The following is a 17,597-nucleotide window of genomic DNA, read 5'->3' as shown; positions in this document are numbered from 1 at the left end:
AAAAATAGAGACACATAATGGAAGTGAATAATTATTTTACATCAGATGATTTATCAGAACATTTTCCAATGTATTATGAAAACTGATCACAGCACTTTTAATCATATACTGACCCAAAGAAGATTTTTTTTGTTGTTACATCATTTTGTATGCTTTTATGATCTTGGTTAAACATTATACTGCTCCGGTGGCAATGCAAATATGAAATGAACAAATCATTTCATAAGGAACACTGCAATCTCATTGTCTTAGTTTGGTTATTTTTAAACTTCCTAAAAATTATTACTGAGTATGCAGCTTACTGGAGAGTAAAAAATAAAAAATAAAACCTTACATCTGCCAAAGTCAACAGAGCTTTCCGGAAGTCACCAGATGTTTCAGAACTAATGTCATCTCCAAGACTCTTCTTATATACTGAAACCAAATAAAAATGACATTAAGACTTGACAAACTGAAGAATACTATTACAAAACAGAGAAAAGTTTAAATGCCAACATTGTATATAACTTCCTGGTACTCTTCTGTTGTGAGATGGATACATTCTTCTTGGAACTATTACTGTACTGTGTGTTGTGGTAAATGCAAAAGAACAGAAAGAACTGCCATTCTAGATCAAATCATGATTCATTTTATCTGTTAATGGCACTTAGGAATGCACAGAGGGAAAATGAGGGTGGGTGAGTTGCTAGCTTGCCTTCCAATTCCCATTACCTCCTTCTTTCATAGTAACAGAACCCAGACTGTTAGTAAGACATAATGCACAAGGCTTAAAAACTTCATTCTCAGCTTTCCTCGTAACTAGATACAGCTCTATGACTAAGTTCTTCATAGCAAAATGTAGACAGACATATGTAACTTTGTGGGAAATCTCCTTAAAGGGATGGGCCATGCCCACTTTGGTCCTTTCTCCATCACACACCTTGTATGTGGATTGATGCCTGGAGCTTGGGCAGCCATCTTGTATTATAAAGATAACAACCGCATCATAGCAACGGCATAAAAGTAATGAGGAAGGGGCCTGAGTTCCTGAAAGTTTTGAAGAGCTAGCGTACCAGCACTAGAATTGCCCATCTCCAAACTTCTTCTACATATGATAGAAATAAACTTCTATTTTATTTAAGCCACTGTTGTTTTTCTGTTTTATTGCACCTAACCCTAATCTCAATGAATACAACTAGATGGTATCATTTAATATCCCTCAAAAGTAAGAAAGCTATTCCAAAACATACTATTTTCCCTTAACAAATGCCAACTGAGTTCACATATTTCAGTATGGACTAGTTAAGCCCCTTTTGCACAACCTGTGATGTGCAGTGCCCATTGATTTTAAATCTCTGTTCTGCTGCATCCATGGGGAAGTGACTCTCTTGAAGCCACATATTCCTGGGTGCAGGTGACACCTGCTGGTGATTTGAACTCTGCCTGCATCATTCTCAAGAGCTCTATAAATCAGCCATATAAATGCTCATCCTTTTAAATCAATATAAGATAATTATAGAAATTGATATGAGATTCTCTAATAGCAAGACCTGTGGTGAGATGGAAACTTCTCCAGCATGATTTTAGTGAGTCTCTTTTTATGAAATCTATAATTTTTCAAAGGAATTCATATAAGCAAAACCCACTATAAATATGTTATTTATCTAAATTATAATATAGTATTATATTATATAATATAATATTTGGTAGGCATCATTATACTGAATAATTGTGATATTGTTACATCTATCCTTCAATCTAATAAGAAAGTTTTTTTTTAAATTTAAGAATATCAAGTCAAAGAATGAAGCTCCCATTTAGAAGTATTTTGTAATTCAAGAATCATCTAGATGAGAGTTTATAGTCATCTCATGCAGCCTCCCAAGGCCTCCCTTTACCCCAGATATTTTGCATTAAATAAGACTAATAAGAATTTCCTGCCCAGCCCAGGTGAGTGGGTGCTGACCAGAGAGGCCCAAGACCTGAGGTGACCACGCACCCTGAGGTGCTAGCGTGACCAAGCAGGTAGGCCTCATCACTGCTGGACCCCATCCCCAGCCCAGGCGAGTGGGCACCAACCAGAGAGGCCTGAACCTTCCACTCACAGGCATTGAGGCAGCTGTGCCAAACTGGCAGTCCTGGCAGGATCCTCGCCAGACAATAGTGTTGAAGCAGTGGACCATGAAATCCCTCACCACAATGACTTAACATCAAAGGAAAGATACCAGAAATATGAAAAGTCGAGAAAGTACACCACCAAAAGGTAATAACTCTCAAGCTCTAGATCCTATAGAACAAGAAGCCCTTGAAATGTATGACAAGGAATTTCGAGTGATAATTCTAAGGAAACTAAATGAGATACAAGAAAAACTCAGCTAGACAACACAATGAAATGAGGAAAAGTATACAGGACCTGAAAGAAGAAATGTGCAAGGAAATCAATGCCCTGAAAAAGAATGTAGCAGAGCTTGCTGAGCTGAAGAATTCAATCAATCAAATAAAAAATGCAACAGAGAGTTTAACCAGCAGGTTTGCAGAAGCAGAAGAGAGAACTTATGACCTCGAAGACGGGCTGTTTGAAATAACACAGGCAGACAAAAAAAAAAAAAAAAAAAAAAAGCAAGAAATGAAAAAAGAATTAAAAACACTGATGAAAATCTAAGGGAAATATCAGAAAACCTTAAGCACTCAAATATCCGAGTCATGGGTATTCCAGAAGGGGAGGAAAAAGGAGATTGCATTGAAAACATATTCAACAAAATGGTGGCAGAAAACTTCCCAGGTATAGGAAAAGACACAGATCTTCAGATTAAGGAAGCTCAACAATCCCCAAACGTATTCAACCCAAAAAGGTCTTCTCCAAGACATATGATAGTCTAATTGGCAAAACTCAAAGACAAAGAGAGAATCTTAAAAGCTGCAAGAGAGAAGCGTCAAATCACCTATAACAGAGCCCCAATCGGACTAACATCAGACTAACATCATTACAAACCCTAAAAGTCAGAAAGGAACGGGATGATATATTCAAAATACTAAAGGACAAAAATTGCCAGCCAAGAATACTCTACCCAGCAAGGCTATTCTTCTGAAATGAAGGACAAATAGTATATTTCTTAGACAAACAAAAACTGCAGGAGTTCACTACCACATGGCCAGGTTTACAAGAAATTCTCAAGGGAGTACTGGGTTTGGTACCTGAAAAACAACCACCACTGCCATAAATACTCAAGAAAAAACAAAACCCACTAGTAAAATAAAAATGGCAACAATGAAGAGAAAAAAAAGTTTATCTACTACCCCAAGAAACCAACAAATACAGAAGACAAACAGTAAATCAGAAAGAAAGGAACAAAAGATACTTTTGGTAATGGGCCACAATAATCAACCACATTGTATATTGATAAAATAAAATAAAATTTAAAAAAAGAAAAGAATTTCCCAAAGTAACCTCCATCTGGGGGCCAGTATACCCCTTCTTTGGTCCTCTCCCACTGCAAAAGCTCCATGATACACAATTGACTGCTCAATACACAAACATAGAAACCATGGCTCCCTTAAGTTACATGGAGAGGCTTATAGGGGGCTGTTGTACTATAAAGAATTGGGCTGGTCTTTGTCCCTGGGAGGTAACCTCTAAATTCTTGTAATTTCTCAAGTAATTGGAGTGTCTTTGTTTTTCATGTTGGGCCCCTTAGACCACACATGAGGTAATGCTAACAAGACAACTCAGATCACATCAGAAAGACCAACCATGTGATTAGAGGATTGAGGCTTTGAGCCATGTGATATCAGTCTGACCTCTGGGGAGGAGAAAGGCTGGAGACTGAGTTCAATAACATGGGCAGTGATTCAATCGATCATTCCTATGTAGTAAAACTCCAATAAAAACTATAGGTACCAATGATTGAGTGAGCTTGCTGATTGGTAATCAATGTGCTGGGAGGGAGGAAGCTTCACCCTGGGCCCACCCCCCTACCCCCAGGCCTCTCCCTATGCATCTCTTCATTTGGCTGGTCTTGACTTGTATCCTTCACAATAAAACTGTAATGTAAGTATAGCACTTTCTTGAGTTCTGTGAATCATACTTGACAGGGTAGTGAGAACCCTAAATTTGTAGCCAGTTGGTTAGAAATGTGTGTGGCCTGGGAACACCTGAGCTTGTGGGCTAGTGTCTTAAGTGAGGGAAGTCTTGTGGGGACTGTGACCTTACTTGTGAAGTCACACTAACCCTGGGTAGTTACAGTCAGAATTGCAGTGTAGGGACTTTCTAATTTTTACGCAGCTAACGGACTGTTAGGACTTTAGCTAGTTATATTGAATCCACGTGCTCAGCATATCCTCTAAATGGCTCATCTAATTTCCCCCACCAGAAATTATGAGTCTAATCTGAGTGGTTTTTAACATATAATAATACCATATAATGATCTGAATCTCTTACAATAATAAAAATCGTTGATTCCATTAAGCAGTGATTGCTGAGAGCAAAATCCACTCTAACTGTAATATTATAAATGCAAAATGTTAATACCATTGTTCTGTGGCAGTTTCTAGCTCAGATCATACGCTAATTTTCTCTGAAAATCTAAAATCTTTAGCCCATTTTTGAATGTATCCTCCTTTCTATAACTCCTGCCTTTTCAAAATGCCTTGTGAAGAAGAGATCAGTGGGATTCAGGAAAAACAAAATTGACTCACAACGTGTGAACAGAGGTAAAGGTAAGCAGAAAATAAGTTACCTGTGTAATAGGCTTGAGAGATCTCCTTCATTTGCCTGCTTGTTCTGGTGGTTAAGATTTCAATCAAGGCATCTTCATTTGTTCCAGTGCCCTAAAAAGGGAAAGGAAATCTAATTTTTAGAACACTTAAACTTAATTTCGTACCTTTCAGTGTAACCATCTTGTTTTTTACAGATGAAAGAACAGTTTTGAGTAAATCAGTATAAGGTCTGACATTGCTCTAAAGTAGTTTTCTAATTTTCCATACATTTTAGCATTAAAATAACATGAATCAACTGGAGTAAACTGACGTCCAATTTTTAAAGAAGATTCCTTACTCTAGTATAGAAATCACATGAATAATTCTGGAAAGAAATAGTATAGAGAAAAAAGCCTATGTCATTCAGGATCAGAAGTGGTGATCTAATAGGGTGAATCCCACTGGGCATCTGAACATGCCACTATGTTTAGAAAGAGCTCTACAATTCCTTTGAATGATTTTATCCTTGCACCACTGTAGTGGGTTGGTCAGCACGTATCATCCTCTTCACACAGGGAGGCTTTCAAATCCTCCGTAATCTGTGTCATAGCCCCGCTGGCTTGGGAACTCGTTACCTCTCAGCTGTATTTATACTGAGGTCACTGAATCACACTGTGACTCCAAGGGAAACCATTTATACTAGGACTTAATCAGATAAAACTAATGAAGCAAATGAGCAGAGACTGAATTCTGTCCCTCTGTGGCAGAGATTCCTAGTTGCCCCCAATATCTATTTTGTCTTTCCTGCTTAGTAATAGAACCCCCAATTTTTAACTTGGCTCATAGCTACAAAAATAAAAGTTGTATTTCTCAGCTTCTTTTACAGTGAGGTTTACCCATGTGCCTGATTTCTGACCAATGGGATACATGCAGAAGTATCATGTGCATGTTCTGGGGAGGGTCCTTAAAGGGAGGGTGGGAGCCCTTCTTTGTCCTTTACCCTTTTCAGTTGACTGGAATGAAGACAAGACAGCTCGATCTTGAGCTGCTGTCCTTAATCAAGAAGTGGAAACCATGGGCTGAAGATGGCAGAGCCTCAAGACTGAAGGAGCCCCAGTCTCTGATAAGGGTGGTAACACCACACCCAGATCTGGACTGCTTACTTTGGATTTTTTCTGAGTAAAACAGAAATTTTTTTAATCCTTGTTGGTGAATCTAATCCTTACTAGTGTACCTGCTGAACCCTCCTCATGTGTACCATAGAGGTGCACTGCTCAGATTTCACTTCAAAAGCTGCAAAGAATGTTGCTGGCTAAAGCCTCCAACTGCCACACCTTTGGACCTGCACAGAGTTCACTCCATGGTCATGCTCTCTCCAGGCCGCTCCCAGCCAATGCCTGGACACAGCAGGGGAACGGGAGGTGGGCCATTTCTGTCCAATGTAAGTCTCCTCCAAAGGCCAATCTTTGCTGAGAGGCTCCCCATAAGCACTGCACTGTACACTGGGACACTTCCTATTGGAGCCTGCTTCCATCCCTCCTTCCTTTCACAGGGGTCAGCCTGGTTTGCCGTCTGAAGGTTCACCCCACCTACCCTGCTCTGTCTCCTCTTTATCCTTCCCAGGCATTTCCTGCAATAAGTCTCTTTAACATTTCATTCCACCTTGCCGTCTGCTTCTCGGATGCCCAAACCTCTTCCACAGAAAAGAAAATAGCTCCTATCCCTGATGGAAAGGCAGAATATGGCTTATGCCTCAGACCTAGACTCCCTTTCTCCTCTTTCCTATCAGTAAATATGTTGAGCACCTACTTCATTTCAGGCTTTGCTCTAGGAACAGAAGACAAAGACCAAGACCAATGAGGGTCCCGCTATGATGGAGATTTGCCTTTCAGTTAGACGAAAAAAGATAATAAACAAATGGACAAAAAAAAAAAAAAAAAAAAAAAAAAAAAAAAAAAAAGATAATTCTAGATGGCAGTAGGCATAATCAAGAAAGTAAAACTGAGTGAATTAACGGAAAATGTCTGGAGGAAAAGCATTCCAGATGTAAGGAATATCATGTATAAAGACCCTAAAACAAGAATAAGCTTATAATGTGTAAGGAGCAGAGAAAAGGCCAGTGTAGCTACATCACTGAATGGGGAAGAAGGGGGTATAAGGGTCAGTTTTATGTGTAAATTCAGCCAGGCTACGGTCTCCAATCATTCAATCCAACACTAGTCTAGGTGTTGCTGTGAAGGTATTTTGTAGACATAATTTAGATCTATTATCAACTGACTTTAAGTAAGGGCGATTGTATTAGATAAGCTAGGAGGGCCTGGTTTAATCAGTTGAGAGGCCTTGTGAGCAGAGCTGAGGCTTCTTTGAAGAACTCTGCCTGCCGGCAGCAGCTTCAGCCCACGCGTCCAGCCTGCCTTTCCCGACAGCCCGTCCTGCAGATCGCAGACGGGCCTCGCCAGCTCCACACTCTTGTAACTGACTCCTCACAATAAATCTCTTAACATGTAAGTCCTGCCTACTGGTTCTGCTTCTCTGGGAAACCCTGAAAGATAAAGGTAAAATTTTAAAGTCAGAGAGGTAGACCCTGTTGGGTGATGAAGGTCATGACAAGAAGTTTGGATTTTATGTGTCCAAAGCCTTTGGAGATTTGTGCAGGTGAACAGCATAATCTGATTTTTAAAATAACTTAAAAATAACAGTAAAAGTAATTTTGGCAATTCTGTGGAGAATGAATCTAAGGTGGGTAGAAACTGGAGGCAAAGGGAGGCTATTGACATGGTCCAGTCAGGAGAGGCCGGTGGTCGGACTTGAATGGTAGCAATGGATTTTGAGAGAACTGCACACGTGTGCAATTGAGGTACAACTCATGGACTTGCTGATAGATTTGGGAGCTTTAAAGGGAAGGGGAAACAAGAGGTCAAGGATAGTACTAGGTTTTTGGACTAAGCAATGGGTTTGATGCCAATGCCATTTACTTTCAATGATGACAAAATAGACAATTTGAAGCTTCACATCAAAAAACAAACAAAATAAGGATAAGGATATGAGACCAGGAACATTGGGTTCAAGGTTCCACAACTGCTTCTTATTCCAGAGTCATTTCACCACTTGGAAAGCACACACCAAAACCGCATCCAAGTCCAACCACATCTCAAGTGTGCACTGGAAGAAAGTCACTATTTCTGATGACATAGTCAAATGCTGGGCAGAAATGGCTGTGTGGGGCTCTTACCTTCATGGATTTCTTTAGCTGCTTTGCATCGAACAATGCTGGTGGTGTCACAAGAGCCACCATGAGATGTTCAAAGTGGCCAGAGAGATCACCCTTCAAGTCATCTTTCAGCTCCTAGAATAAAAAACTCCCAAGGAAAGCATGAAATACTTTTCCTTTCTCTTTCAGCAATCTCTTAGTATCATTTTGAACTTATGAATCAAAATCACATGAAAACATGCTCATCCACAGGGAATACAGAAATGTTGAAAATATTTCTATGAATATTAATCTGCATTTTATGATTGCTTCCAAGATCTTCTGTTTTATAGAGGCCCTCTGAAGGAAAGCCAAAGGGGAGAGTTGCTTGAGTGCTACAGCTAGGAACTGCATATTAAAATGCATTCCTGGGTCCCCAGTGCTCTCAATGCTTATTTTGGAGGAAGGAAAGAGGAAGAGGAGAAGGAGCCCTTATAAATTCACCCCCAGTTTCATTGGTAGGTGTTCTATTCCTGGGTGCCTTGCTTCTCAGTGGCTGCCAAAGAGCCCCAAAGAGAGAAAGGAAGGGAAGACAGTGGTTGGTCACTTGCCTCTGGTGACAGCATGGAACTAGGAGGCATTAGAAGCAGTTTCCTAGCAATAACAGCAGAGAAAACTTAAGTGTGGCAATGAGGTGAACATTACTTATTGACATTGACCTTTGGCACTGCTTTCATATGATACATAAGTACAGCTGATCTTCCCTGCTTAAAGGCAGGTAACACGTTTTTTATTTTCAACATTCAAAGGCGTGTCACTGAATAATATTTTTTTCTTGCCCCTGATTATTTTCAGCTCTGAAATGGAGGCTGGCAGCCTCACAGTCTGCTATGCCAGTGTGGGTGTAGACCAACACTACCGTGCCACCAGGTGGCACAGCTGGGGCATGTTCCTGCTGAAATGAATGGGATGGAGCCAAGTCTCACTAGCTTTGTTGTAACTGCCATGGTGTCTTTCCTACCTAAATGCTAAATTCCATTACCATCTGCCCCCAACCCAAGACTTTACAACTGAATCTTATTTCACATGCTCTTGTTCTATTCCACTGTGAGAAATGCTTGTGACCCTCTGCCTCCATCCTTCCTCCAAATTTTGGAAATATCGAAAGGCCCATGGATCATTTGTGTGACCTGTACAAGAATGTGTTGCTTTGCTGAGAAGTGGTACTCAATAAACAGGTGTTGAACAAATAAACTTTAGCAAAGACCAAGTATTACTTGTTTTTATATAGTTAGTTTCTGGTACTCAGTCAATTTTCACTTGCTAAATAAATTAAACCAATAATTACATAAATATCTTAAAGTTGGAAGAGAAATTAAAGATCATCTAAGGCAGGATTTGACAGATAGTGGTCCAGATAATTCTTTGTTGTGGGGGCTGTCTTGTGCATGGTAGCATGATTAGTAGCACCCCTGACCTCTTACCCACTGGATGCTGGAAGCATCTCCCCTCTCATCCCATTTGTGATGATGAAAATGTCCCCATTCATGCCAAATGTCCTATGAGGAGCGAAATCACTGTTGGTTTAGAACCACTGATCTAAGACAACCCCCCTTATTCTACAGGTGAAGAAATTGAGGCCTGGAAAGATCAAATAGCATGCCCAAGGCCATGCTGCTAGTTAAAGGCAAAACCAGAACTCAGATTCCAAGCTCTTGACTGAATGCACAAGGCACCTTCTGCTACACTTGCCTGAAACAAAAGATTTGTGGGCATAATAATGTGGGAGCAGCCATGGTACGTTAATGATTATTTCTTTACTGACTATCATGTTAATCAAATGCTACCTTTCCATATGCTGCTTGATATTCCTTCACAATCAGCTGCCGCTGTGCGTTTGACCTCTCAGTCAGAATGCTGATGAGCGTTTTCTCGTCAGTTCCTAAATGAGAAAAACATTATTTTACTCACCATCATCCCAAAGATGCTCAATATCTGTCTTGAGCAAAAGAAAAATGATCAGTCGCCTGAAACAAACGTGGAGAGTAAGGCATTTTAATTTTTGGTTTCAGGCTTCTTACCAGGTGGGAATCTTCATTTCTTTGTTTGCCTGGCTTTTGGAAAAGGAAGTTAACTTTATTTGGACAGTTTTGGTGGAAGAAAACAATCATTGTCTAAATACTTCTATCTGCAGAGCAGACAGAGTAGCACAAAGAACCTACTGCTTTTGAACTAGATTTTTTCACACTTATGAGGTTCAGCTACTATTTTATAACCTGTTACCTGTCATCCCCACACTTGACATCAAATCTTTTTCCTCTAGAGAACAGAAACTGACAATTATTGAGAACCTACGATGTACTAGGAACCTTTTTATTCACTGTCATGGTTAATATTCACAGGGGCTCCACACAGTAGACGGGATTAAGCTGCCTGAAAGATGAAGACACTCGTACTTAGAGAACTTGTCTCATGTGACAAAGTCACACAGATTCTAAGTGGTGTAGCAAGAAGTTGGACCCAAATCTCAGACCCCAAAATATATATTTCTGTCTCTGGTCCACACCTCTCTCATGCATTTCACACCCTTATGCTGGAGCTGCCTGCCCAAGAATAACCTTGAGATCACTATTTTCTTGGTAATTATAGTATTAAGATAAATGTGGGGATTTGTGTCTGCTTTATTTGCTTTAGAAGGCTACACCTGGGGTGGAAGCTATGAGTTGGCTGCAGGCCTTGGGCATGCATAATTAGAATGGCATAAAAAATCAATTGGAACTCAAAGCTTTACTTGTCTGTGTTGAGGTGACCCCCACACACCTTGTCTACACCTGTCCTTGTGCCAACAGTGTTACGCAACCTACATTAATGTAGGGCCAAGAGAATCTGTGGAGCTGCTGGCCTCCCAATGAAAGATGCCGCACTTCTATATCTTCGGTCTTGTATTCGTCTACATAGTTAGGTAAACATAGAATTAGCTTAAAGCCTATTTGTGCTCTGTGCATCTGATGACCAACTTGAACTTGTAACACCATCTGTGTCAGTGTACTATTAGACACCTCTAACTGCTCAACTATCTCAAACTCAGCATGCCCCAGGTTGAATTCATTGTATTTCCTCTCTAATTTGTCTTTCATTCTACATTTCCTCATCAATGACATGACTATGGATATAGTCATCCAACCAAAAATCCTGGGAATCATCCTAGACTCCCTGCTTTTCCTTACTTCCTACATTGTAGCAATCGCCTGCATCTTTTGAATTTGTCCTCTTCTCTGCATGCTCTCTGATACTGTGCCCTTATCATAGTTTACCAGATAACTTAAATAGCCTCCTAACTTGACCTCCATACCACTCATCCTGTATACTACTAAGTAAATCTTTTTTTTTAAATGCAATCTGATCATGTCATTCTCTTGGCTAAAATCTTAATGGCTCTCTGTAACCTTCAGGATAAAGCTTAAATTCCTTAGCTTGATTACCAGCTAGTTATGAGTTAGCTCCTGCCTTATGTCTGTATTCTCATTTTCCACCCCTTCTCTGCATCTCTCTACCTTATGCACCTTGACTCCACACATATCTACCTATCCAGAGTCATGTGTAGTTTGCATCTGGCAGTTTCTCATCTCTTATTTTTTGCACACGCTGAAGACCAATAACTAAAAGAAGCTGTGTCATGGTTCAGAGACTGGATCTGACATCTCCCTAATACAAATGCCATTATGACACTCTCCTGGATTCAGAACATGTCAGAAGTGGTGCTCACAAACAAAGTCCTATATCAAAGTGCCCTGCAAGCCAAAATGCAAAAATCTGTGAAGATACATAATGTTAAGAAAGACAGGCAATAGAATTTATTGACCATTAATTCATTCAATTTGAAATAACTTCATGGAACAGTCTACTCAACACTGGGTTTAAATAGGGCAATCAAAGAGATAAACAAAGAAATAACTTTCATTGAAAAATGGAAAAAAATAAAAACCCCAACCAGGCAGAAATAAGATAATATTATACTGACATAAAGTCCTAATAGTATTTCGTGGAACTTGACAAGCTGATCCTAAAATTCATAGATGAGGGCAAAGAACCCTTGCTCTACTAGATACTATGTCATTATAAAATTAAAATAATGATTGTGACAATGTAGTTTTGGGACAGGGAAGAGGCAAATGACAAATGTTACATAACAGAGAACAGAAAAATAGAGGAACATAAAACAGGTGGTATTACAAATCAGTGTGAAATAAATGAGCTCTTCAATAAATTGTTCTAGGACAATTAAATATCCACGAGATAAAATAAAATTTTTTTAGATACCTTTAAAGTACCACCCACAAACATTAATTCCATGCAGATTAAAGATAACAATGTGAAAAATAAAGTTTTTAAACTTTGGGGAAAAAATGCAGGAGAATATTTTTATGACCTCATGATAGAAAAGATATAATAAGCATAAATCCTAGAGAATGATATTGGTAAACCTGATTTCACTAAAATTTAAAATTTCTATGCAATAAAAGTTACTATAACCTGTGTTAAAAGAAAACCATAGACTTGGAGACAATATTTGCATAGCTTATATATTAAAAAAAAGTTTGTATCCAGAAATTATAAAACACTCATTTACGAAGACAACCTAACTGAAAAATAGATAAAATATATGAAAAAGTAATACATGAAAGAGGAATCAAACAAACAAGAAAGGATGTTTAACTGCATCAGTAATGGGAGGTGGAGAGCAGAGAGGAAACACAGACATATACAGAATGAGATACAATTTTAGATCCGCTCAGTTGGAAAAGTGGAATAGTACCATTTAATAAGTATTGGTGAGAATACGGAGCAAGAGGAAGTCTCATACATCACTGGAAGGAATGCTAATTTCTATATTCATTTCAGAGAGCAGTTTGGCGAAATTTCTAGTTAATTTGAAGATAAGCATCTCCTTCACCTAGAAGTTCCAATTCTTGCCATGAATTCTAGAAAAAGGCTGGCAAATATGCACAATGAGACATAAGCAAGACTATTCATTACAGTATTTTTATATTATAATAGAAAAGAATTGTAGGCAATTTAAATGTTCCATCAATATTCCCATCTTATAATATAGTAATGCAATAGACTACTGTGCAGTTAAAGTTAATGAACTAGAGCTAAACATATTAACATGGATAAATCTCAAAAACATAATGTTAAGGAATAAAAACAAGCTGCAAAAGAATGTACACAGCATGATTCCCCTTTATGCTGTTTGGGACCATGCAAAACAATATGTACATACATATGTAGTTATGGTATTAAAAGTTGCATGGGAATAAACTCTAATTTAGGATAATATCTATCTCTAGGGAACAGAGTAGGATGAGATCCAGGAAGAACTGAGAAGGACTATATCCGTAATGATTTATTATGACAATGATCATTGTTGCTATTGGTAGCAACAGTGGTGGTGGTACTTATTAATATTAAGTAAATATGGCAAATGTTAAGATTTAATAAAACTGGTCTCCCTATACCTTTCCTCATCGTTTCATGATTTAAAAGAATCCTGACAATTTCTCTAATTGAGTAAGCCAACTTGGGCAAACCGAACCTAGGCACTTTTAGACTGTATTTTTCCTGCTTTGCTTTAACATGAAGAAAGGAATTGTAAAACATCACTCACCAATTCCTCTGATTGCCTTACGAATAGCTTCAGCATCCACTGATGGGCTAAAGCCTGGATAGTCTCTCATTGTCCCTCGGTGTCCAACCTAGGAGGAAATATTTGAAAGTCCCACTAGTTCAAAATGACATCTTTATTTACATATCATATACATATTTCCATGGAGAATACATGACAAACCCCTAATTTGCACACCTTCCTACCACTTCAGGAGACGTTCAAGAAAAAGTCTCCATCCCCTAGACATGCAGGCAATATGACATCTACCACATATATCATGAGGCCTCTCTTTTTCTCTTGTGTAACAAATTACAAATATAAAACACTGGTTCTCCAGGGCAATGAGTTGCATTAATCGTGGTGACTCTGAAGAATACTTGCTTTAAAGTGGCATCTGCATGAAAGCAGAAATTTCGTACATCCTCTTTGTTTTCAAATAATAATTCATAGTTCTTTGCTGCATCTGATACAGAAGTAATTGTGCTTTACAGACTTCAAGATGTTTTAATTAATGTTGATCATTGTCCTTGGGGAAGCCTAAAGGATCCATCAATGAAAACTCCATTAGGATTGTCTGTTCTTAAGCTTTGTTTAATGCATATGCAATTGTGGTGGATAAATTACCTTCTGAAAGCTCCACTGACAAGTTAGATCTTCACGAATAGCAGGAAGAAGAAAACACCACACTACTAATTTTAAGCACATAAATTAGGAACATGTCAGCAAGCTGGGAAAGACCATACTATAGAAAGAATAAAGTATGTTAAAACTGCTTAAAAGAGACTACAGCCACAAAGACACTGAGAAAAATTAAAGTAACATGTACTTATATGGTATTTCATAACTCTTTGAATAAGATGTCTTTATAGTAATAATGTTTTCTTTTTAAACAGGGTTTTCCTATCCTGTTACTGAATAATATTGGCTCTGTTGTCATGTATTAATACAGCTTCATTTGGCTCTCCTGAAGTGTTTAATATTTTCATGAAAGGACATTATCTTGTCACATTACAGTGAATGGAAAATTAATGTTCTGGCACAGAAAAAAATGATTGGTGATTCAATAGATTAGACCAAACAATTTGATTGAATGCAATCTTTGTTTTTAAAGCATCCAAAAAAAGGAGTTTTGAATCTAAAAAAAGAATTATAACAAGTTAGAAATTAGCTGTGAATGTGCCTGATCTGAAGGCACTGTAAGAAATCTGTCACTTTAACATAATCTTTGAAGAATTCCCTTTCCCCATGGCTTAATAAATATTTTATGGATTCACAGAGCCGGCCCAAATGGCTTCATATCAGTGCTACTCACCTATGAACTTCTGCGTTTATCTTATCCGTCCAGCTTCCATGTCTGGCCTTTTATTAGAACCACCACAGTACTAGAGTGTCTGAGTGCTTCCTGCCCAGCACTGCAGTAGGCACATTATGTATGTTCACTATAACCTGCATAAAGCTCTGATAAATGAGATAGAGCCACTTCACATAAACAACACCAAGATTTAAGAAGATTGGAAAATTTGCTCAATTCCACACAGCTAGTTAGGCAGCAGAATCTGAATTTGAATGCAGTCTAGACTATTCCAGTCCATTCCTGGTGTTTCTTGAAATGTAATCTCTGTACCACCTGTGGTGATACTGTGAATTGACTATGACCAGCCCCTACCCTAGATATACTGAATCATATTCTTTAGAGATGGGGTGCAAGGTTCTACATGTTTAAGGAGCTCTGATTCCATGCCATGTGGATGTTTACATGGCTGTTTCTGAATGCAAGAAAACAAAATTGTGGTCAGATCCTAATTTGTTTTTGAATTATGAAAAGCTAGGGTAGCATTCTAGCTGTGACCTTTTCACTGCTCTCTACCACCTACCCATCAAAATATGCTATAATTCCAATGTGCCAAATTACAGGATGAAATTCCCAATGCACTATGAAACTTTCTACCTTGTAAGAATTAAATGGGGAGGAAGAACTTGTTTAATAAAAAGAAAAACAAAACAAAACAAAACACACACACACCAGCTTGAAAAAGGGCATGGGAATTCTGAAGTGGAATTTTATTGAAGTACTTAAAACTGCTTCAGTTATTTAAATAAACAGTATTATTTGTTTGAGAGACATGCTTGCCCAGATCATTCAGAAATATTTACATGACTTATAACAAAATCTTATAGTAAATGAAATCAGTGAAATCTTTTTAAACTAATACTTGCATATGCCAGGCAGTGAACAAAGTGCGTTACACACATCTTATTTACCTCTTATAATGGCCTTAATAAAGTGAATTTTATTATTTCCACTTAAAAATGGAAGAAACAATCTCAGAGAGATTACTTGCTTAACAAATTAACTCGTTAACAAATTAACTCATTAACTTTGCTAATAAGGACAGCTCCAGAATTTAAACCCACCTTCTTATGCCCTATGCTCTACACCACAATGCCTTAGGGGTTTCCATCTGAGTGGTTCCTGGATCACCATCACCAGTATCACCGGGACCTTAATAGAAATGTCAGTTCTCAGGCCCTACCCCCTTACTGTGATTTAATACCCTTCCAGGTGATTCTAATGCACATTAATATTTGAGAACCACTGCTCTATTTCATTATCAGCTGCCTGGGAAACCAAAGCAAAAATGAACAAACAAGTCATGGATTCTTTTGTGGGTGTGGAAGAAGAAGAATTTGATGATGAGCTCATTGTTTCAGGAATATTGGTAGTTTTACAGCCAAACAAAGCTGTTTGCATTGCCTGCTTCATTGCAGGCTTAACTCCTTGACATTTAAATCACCAATCAATACTAGGTTGAGTTTATTTCCTGTAACCCTAATACCCTAACATAATGTCGGTCCTCATATAAGACATCACATGAATATTTGGCAAAGTCTATTTTTTAAAAAATCATGTTTGATCACATTCCCATCCACATCCCTTAAACTCATTTAGTTCCTTTCCTTTTCTCAAAGCTGACCTACAGATGCCCCCAAAAGGAAAAATGACGCTGAAACCAGTTGGAAAATAAATTAAAGCAAGGAATGTCTAAAGGGGGAAATTAACCCCAGTAAGAACAACCGCTGCTACTTACTATGTGCCAAGTACTGTGCTAAGCACATTTCCTGCATTATCTCATTCAATTCTCACAATAAACTTGTAAGGTAGATATAGTAAATCCTATCCACAGATGATGAAACTGATGCTTAAGTAACTTGCCCAAGTTCACACAGCCAGTAAGTGGTCTGTCCCATTAGCCTTCACTTCTAATTACTAGACTAGGCTGCATCTTATTTGAACCATCTTCTTCGTGCCAATATAATTTCCCTTGATCCTCTAAAACTATACTTTGGAGGTCGGCCATAGCACATGGTGCCTGAAAGCCGGTAGTATGGCCAGGATGGGCCTGGGGAGTTGTCTGCTGCTATCCCCGAGAGAGGCCAATCTGTCTTTGACTCACAAAACCAGTTTTATTTGTTCAACGCAAAGTGTACTGGGTTTGCAAGAAGTCAAATACCTATATTCAGAAGAATGAATGAAAGAGAAAAATACAAGGTGCCAGCCCTGTTGACATAAAATATTTAAAGCCACATGCTACAGAGCAAGAATAGCAACTGCTGCAGGTACATTTTGAAGGTGAGCAAAGCCAAATGACTCATCACTCCATAAAGTCCTGGAAAGGCCATATCTAAAAATTAAGGCTTCAAATCAAAGCCTCAGATAAAACTCCAGGACTCAGGAGCTCTCAAAGAGACAGGGAGAAATGATCACTCTGCTCAATGTCAAGAGACACACTCTGTTGGGTCATGAAGCTTTATGATACAAGGAAAAGTGGAGTAAAAAATAAAAAGCAATCAAAACTTGGAAAATGTAAGGCTTCTCATTCAATTTTTCAAGTAAAAAGTGATCTCTAAAACCAAAGAAGGTTTACTGTAAAAGCCCCTGAAGTGAAATGCTGTCAAGTGAAGCAGGTGTTATGGATTGAATAGTGTCCCTGTAAGAGATATGTTGAAGTCCAAACCACAATACCACAGAATATGACCCTATCTGCATACAGCATTATTGCAGAT

The 17,597-nt window shown here is 38.5% G+C and overlaps 1 protein-coding gene across 1 annotated transcript in view; it reads right to left on the bottom strand.

The window, feature by feature from the left end:
- The window catches only part of ANXA3 (annexin A3), a 53,628-nt gene that overhangs the window by 18,317 nt on the left and 17,714 nt on the right, over positions 1 to 17,597 (bottom strand). The window contains exons 3-7 of the mRNA XM_063108414.1: positions 13,533 to 13,620; positions 9,712 to 9,806; positions 7,907 to 8,020; positions 4,716 to 4,806; positions 335 to 414 (exon numbers count right to left, since the gene is read on the bottom strand). Coding sequence (XP_062964484.1) covers positions 335 to 414; positions 4,716 to 4,806; positions 7,907 to 8,020; positions 9,712 to 9,806; positions 13,533 to 13,620 — 468 coding nt within the window. The remainder of the gene's footprint in view (positions 1 to 334; positions 415 to 4,715; positions 4,807 to 7,906; positions 8,021 to 9,711; positions 9,807 to 13,532; positions 13,621 to 17,597) is intronic.

This window comes from Cynocephalus volans, chromosome 9 (assembly GCF_027409185.1).
Source record: "Cynocephalus volans isolate mCynVol1 chromosome 9, mCynVol1.pri, whole genome shotgun sequence".
NCBI lineage: Eukaryota > Metazoa > Chordata > Mammalia > Dermoptera > Cynocephalidae > Cynocephalus > Cynocephalus volans.
Note: the sequence above shows the minus strand (reverse complement) of the source record. Positions and strands in the feature narration are given on the sequence as shown.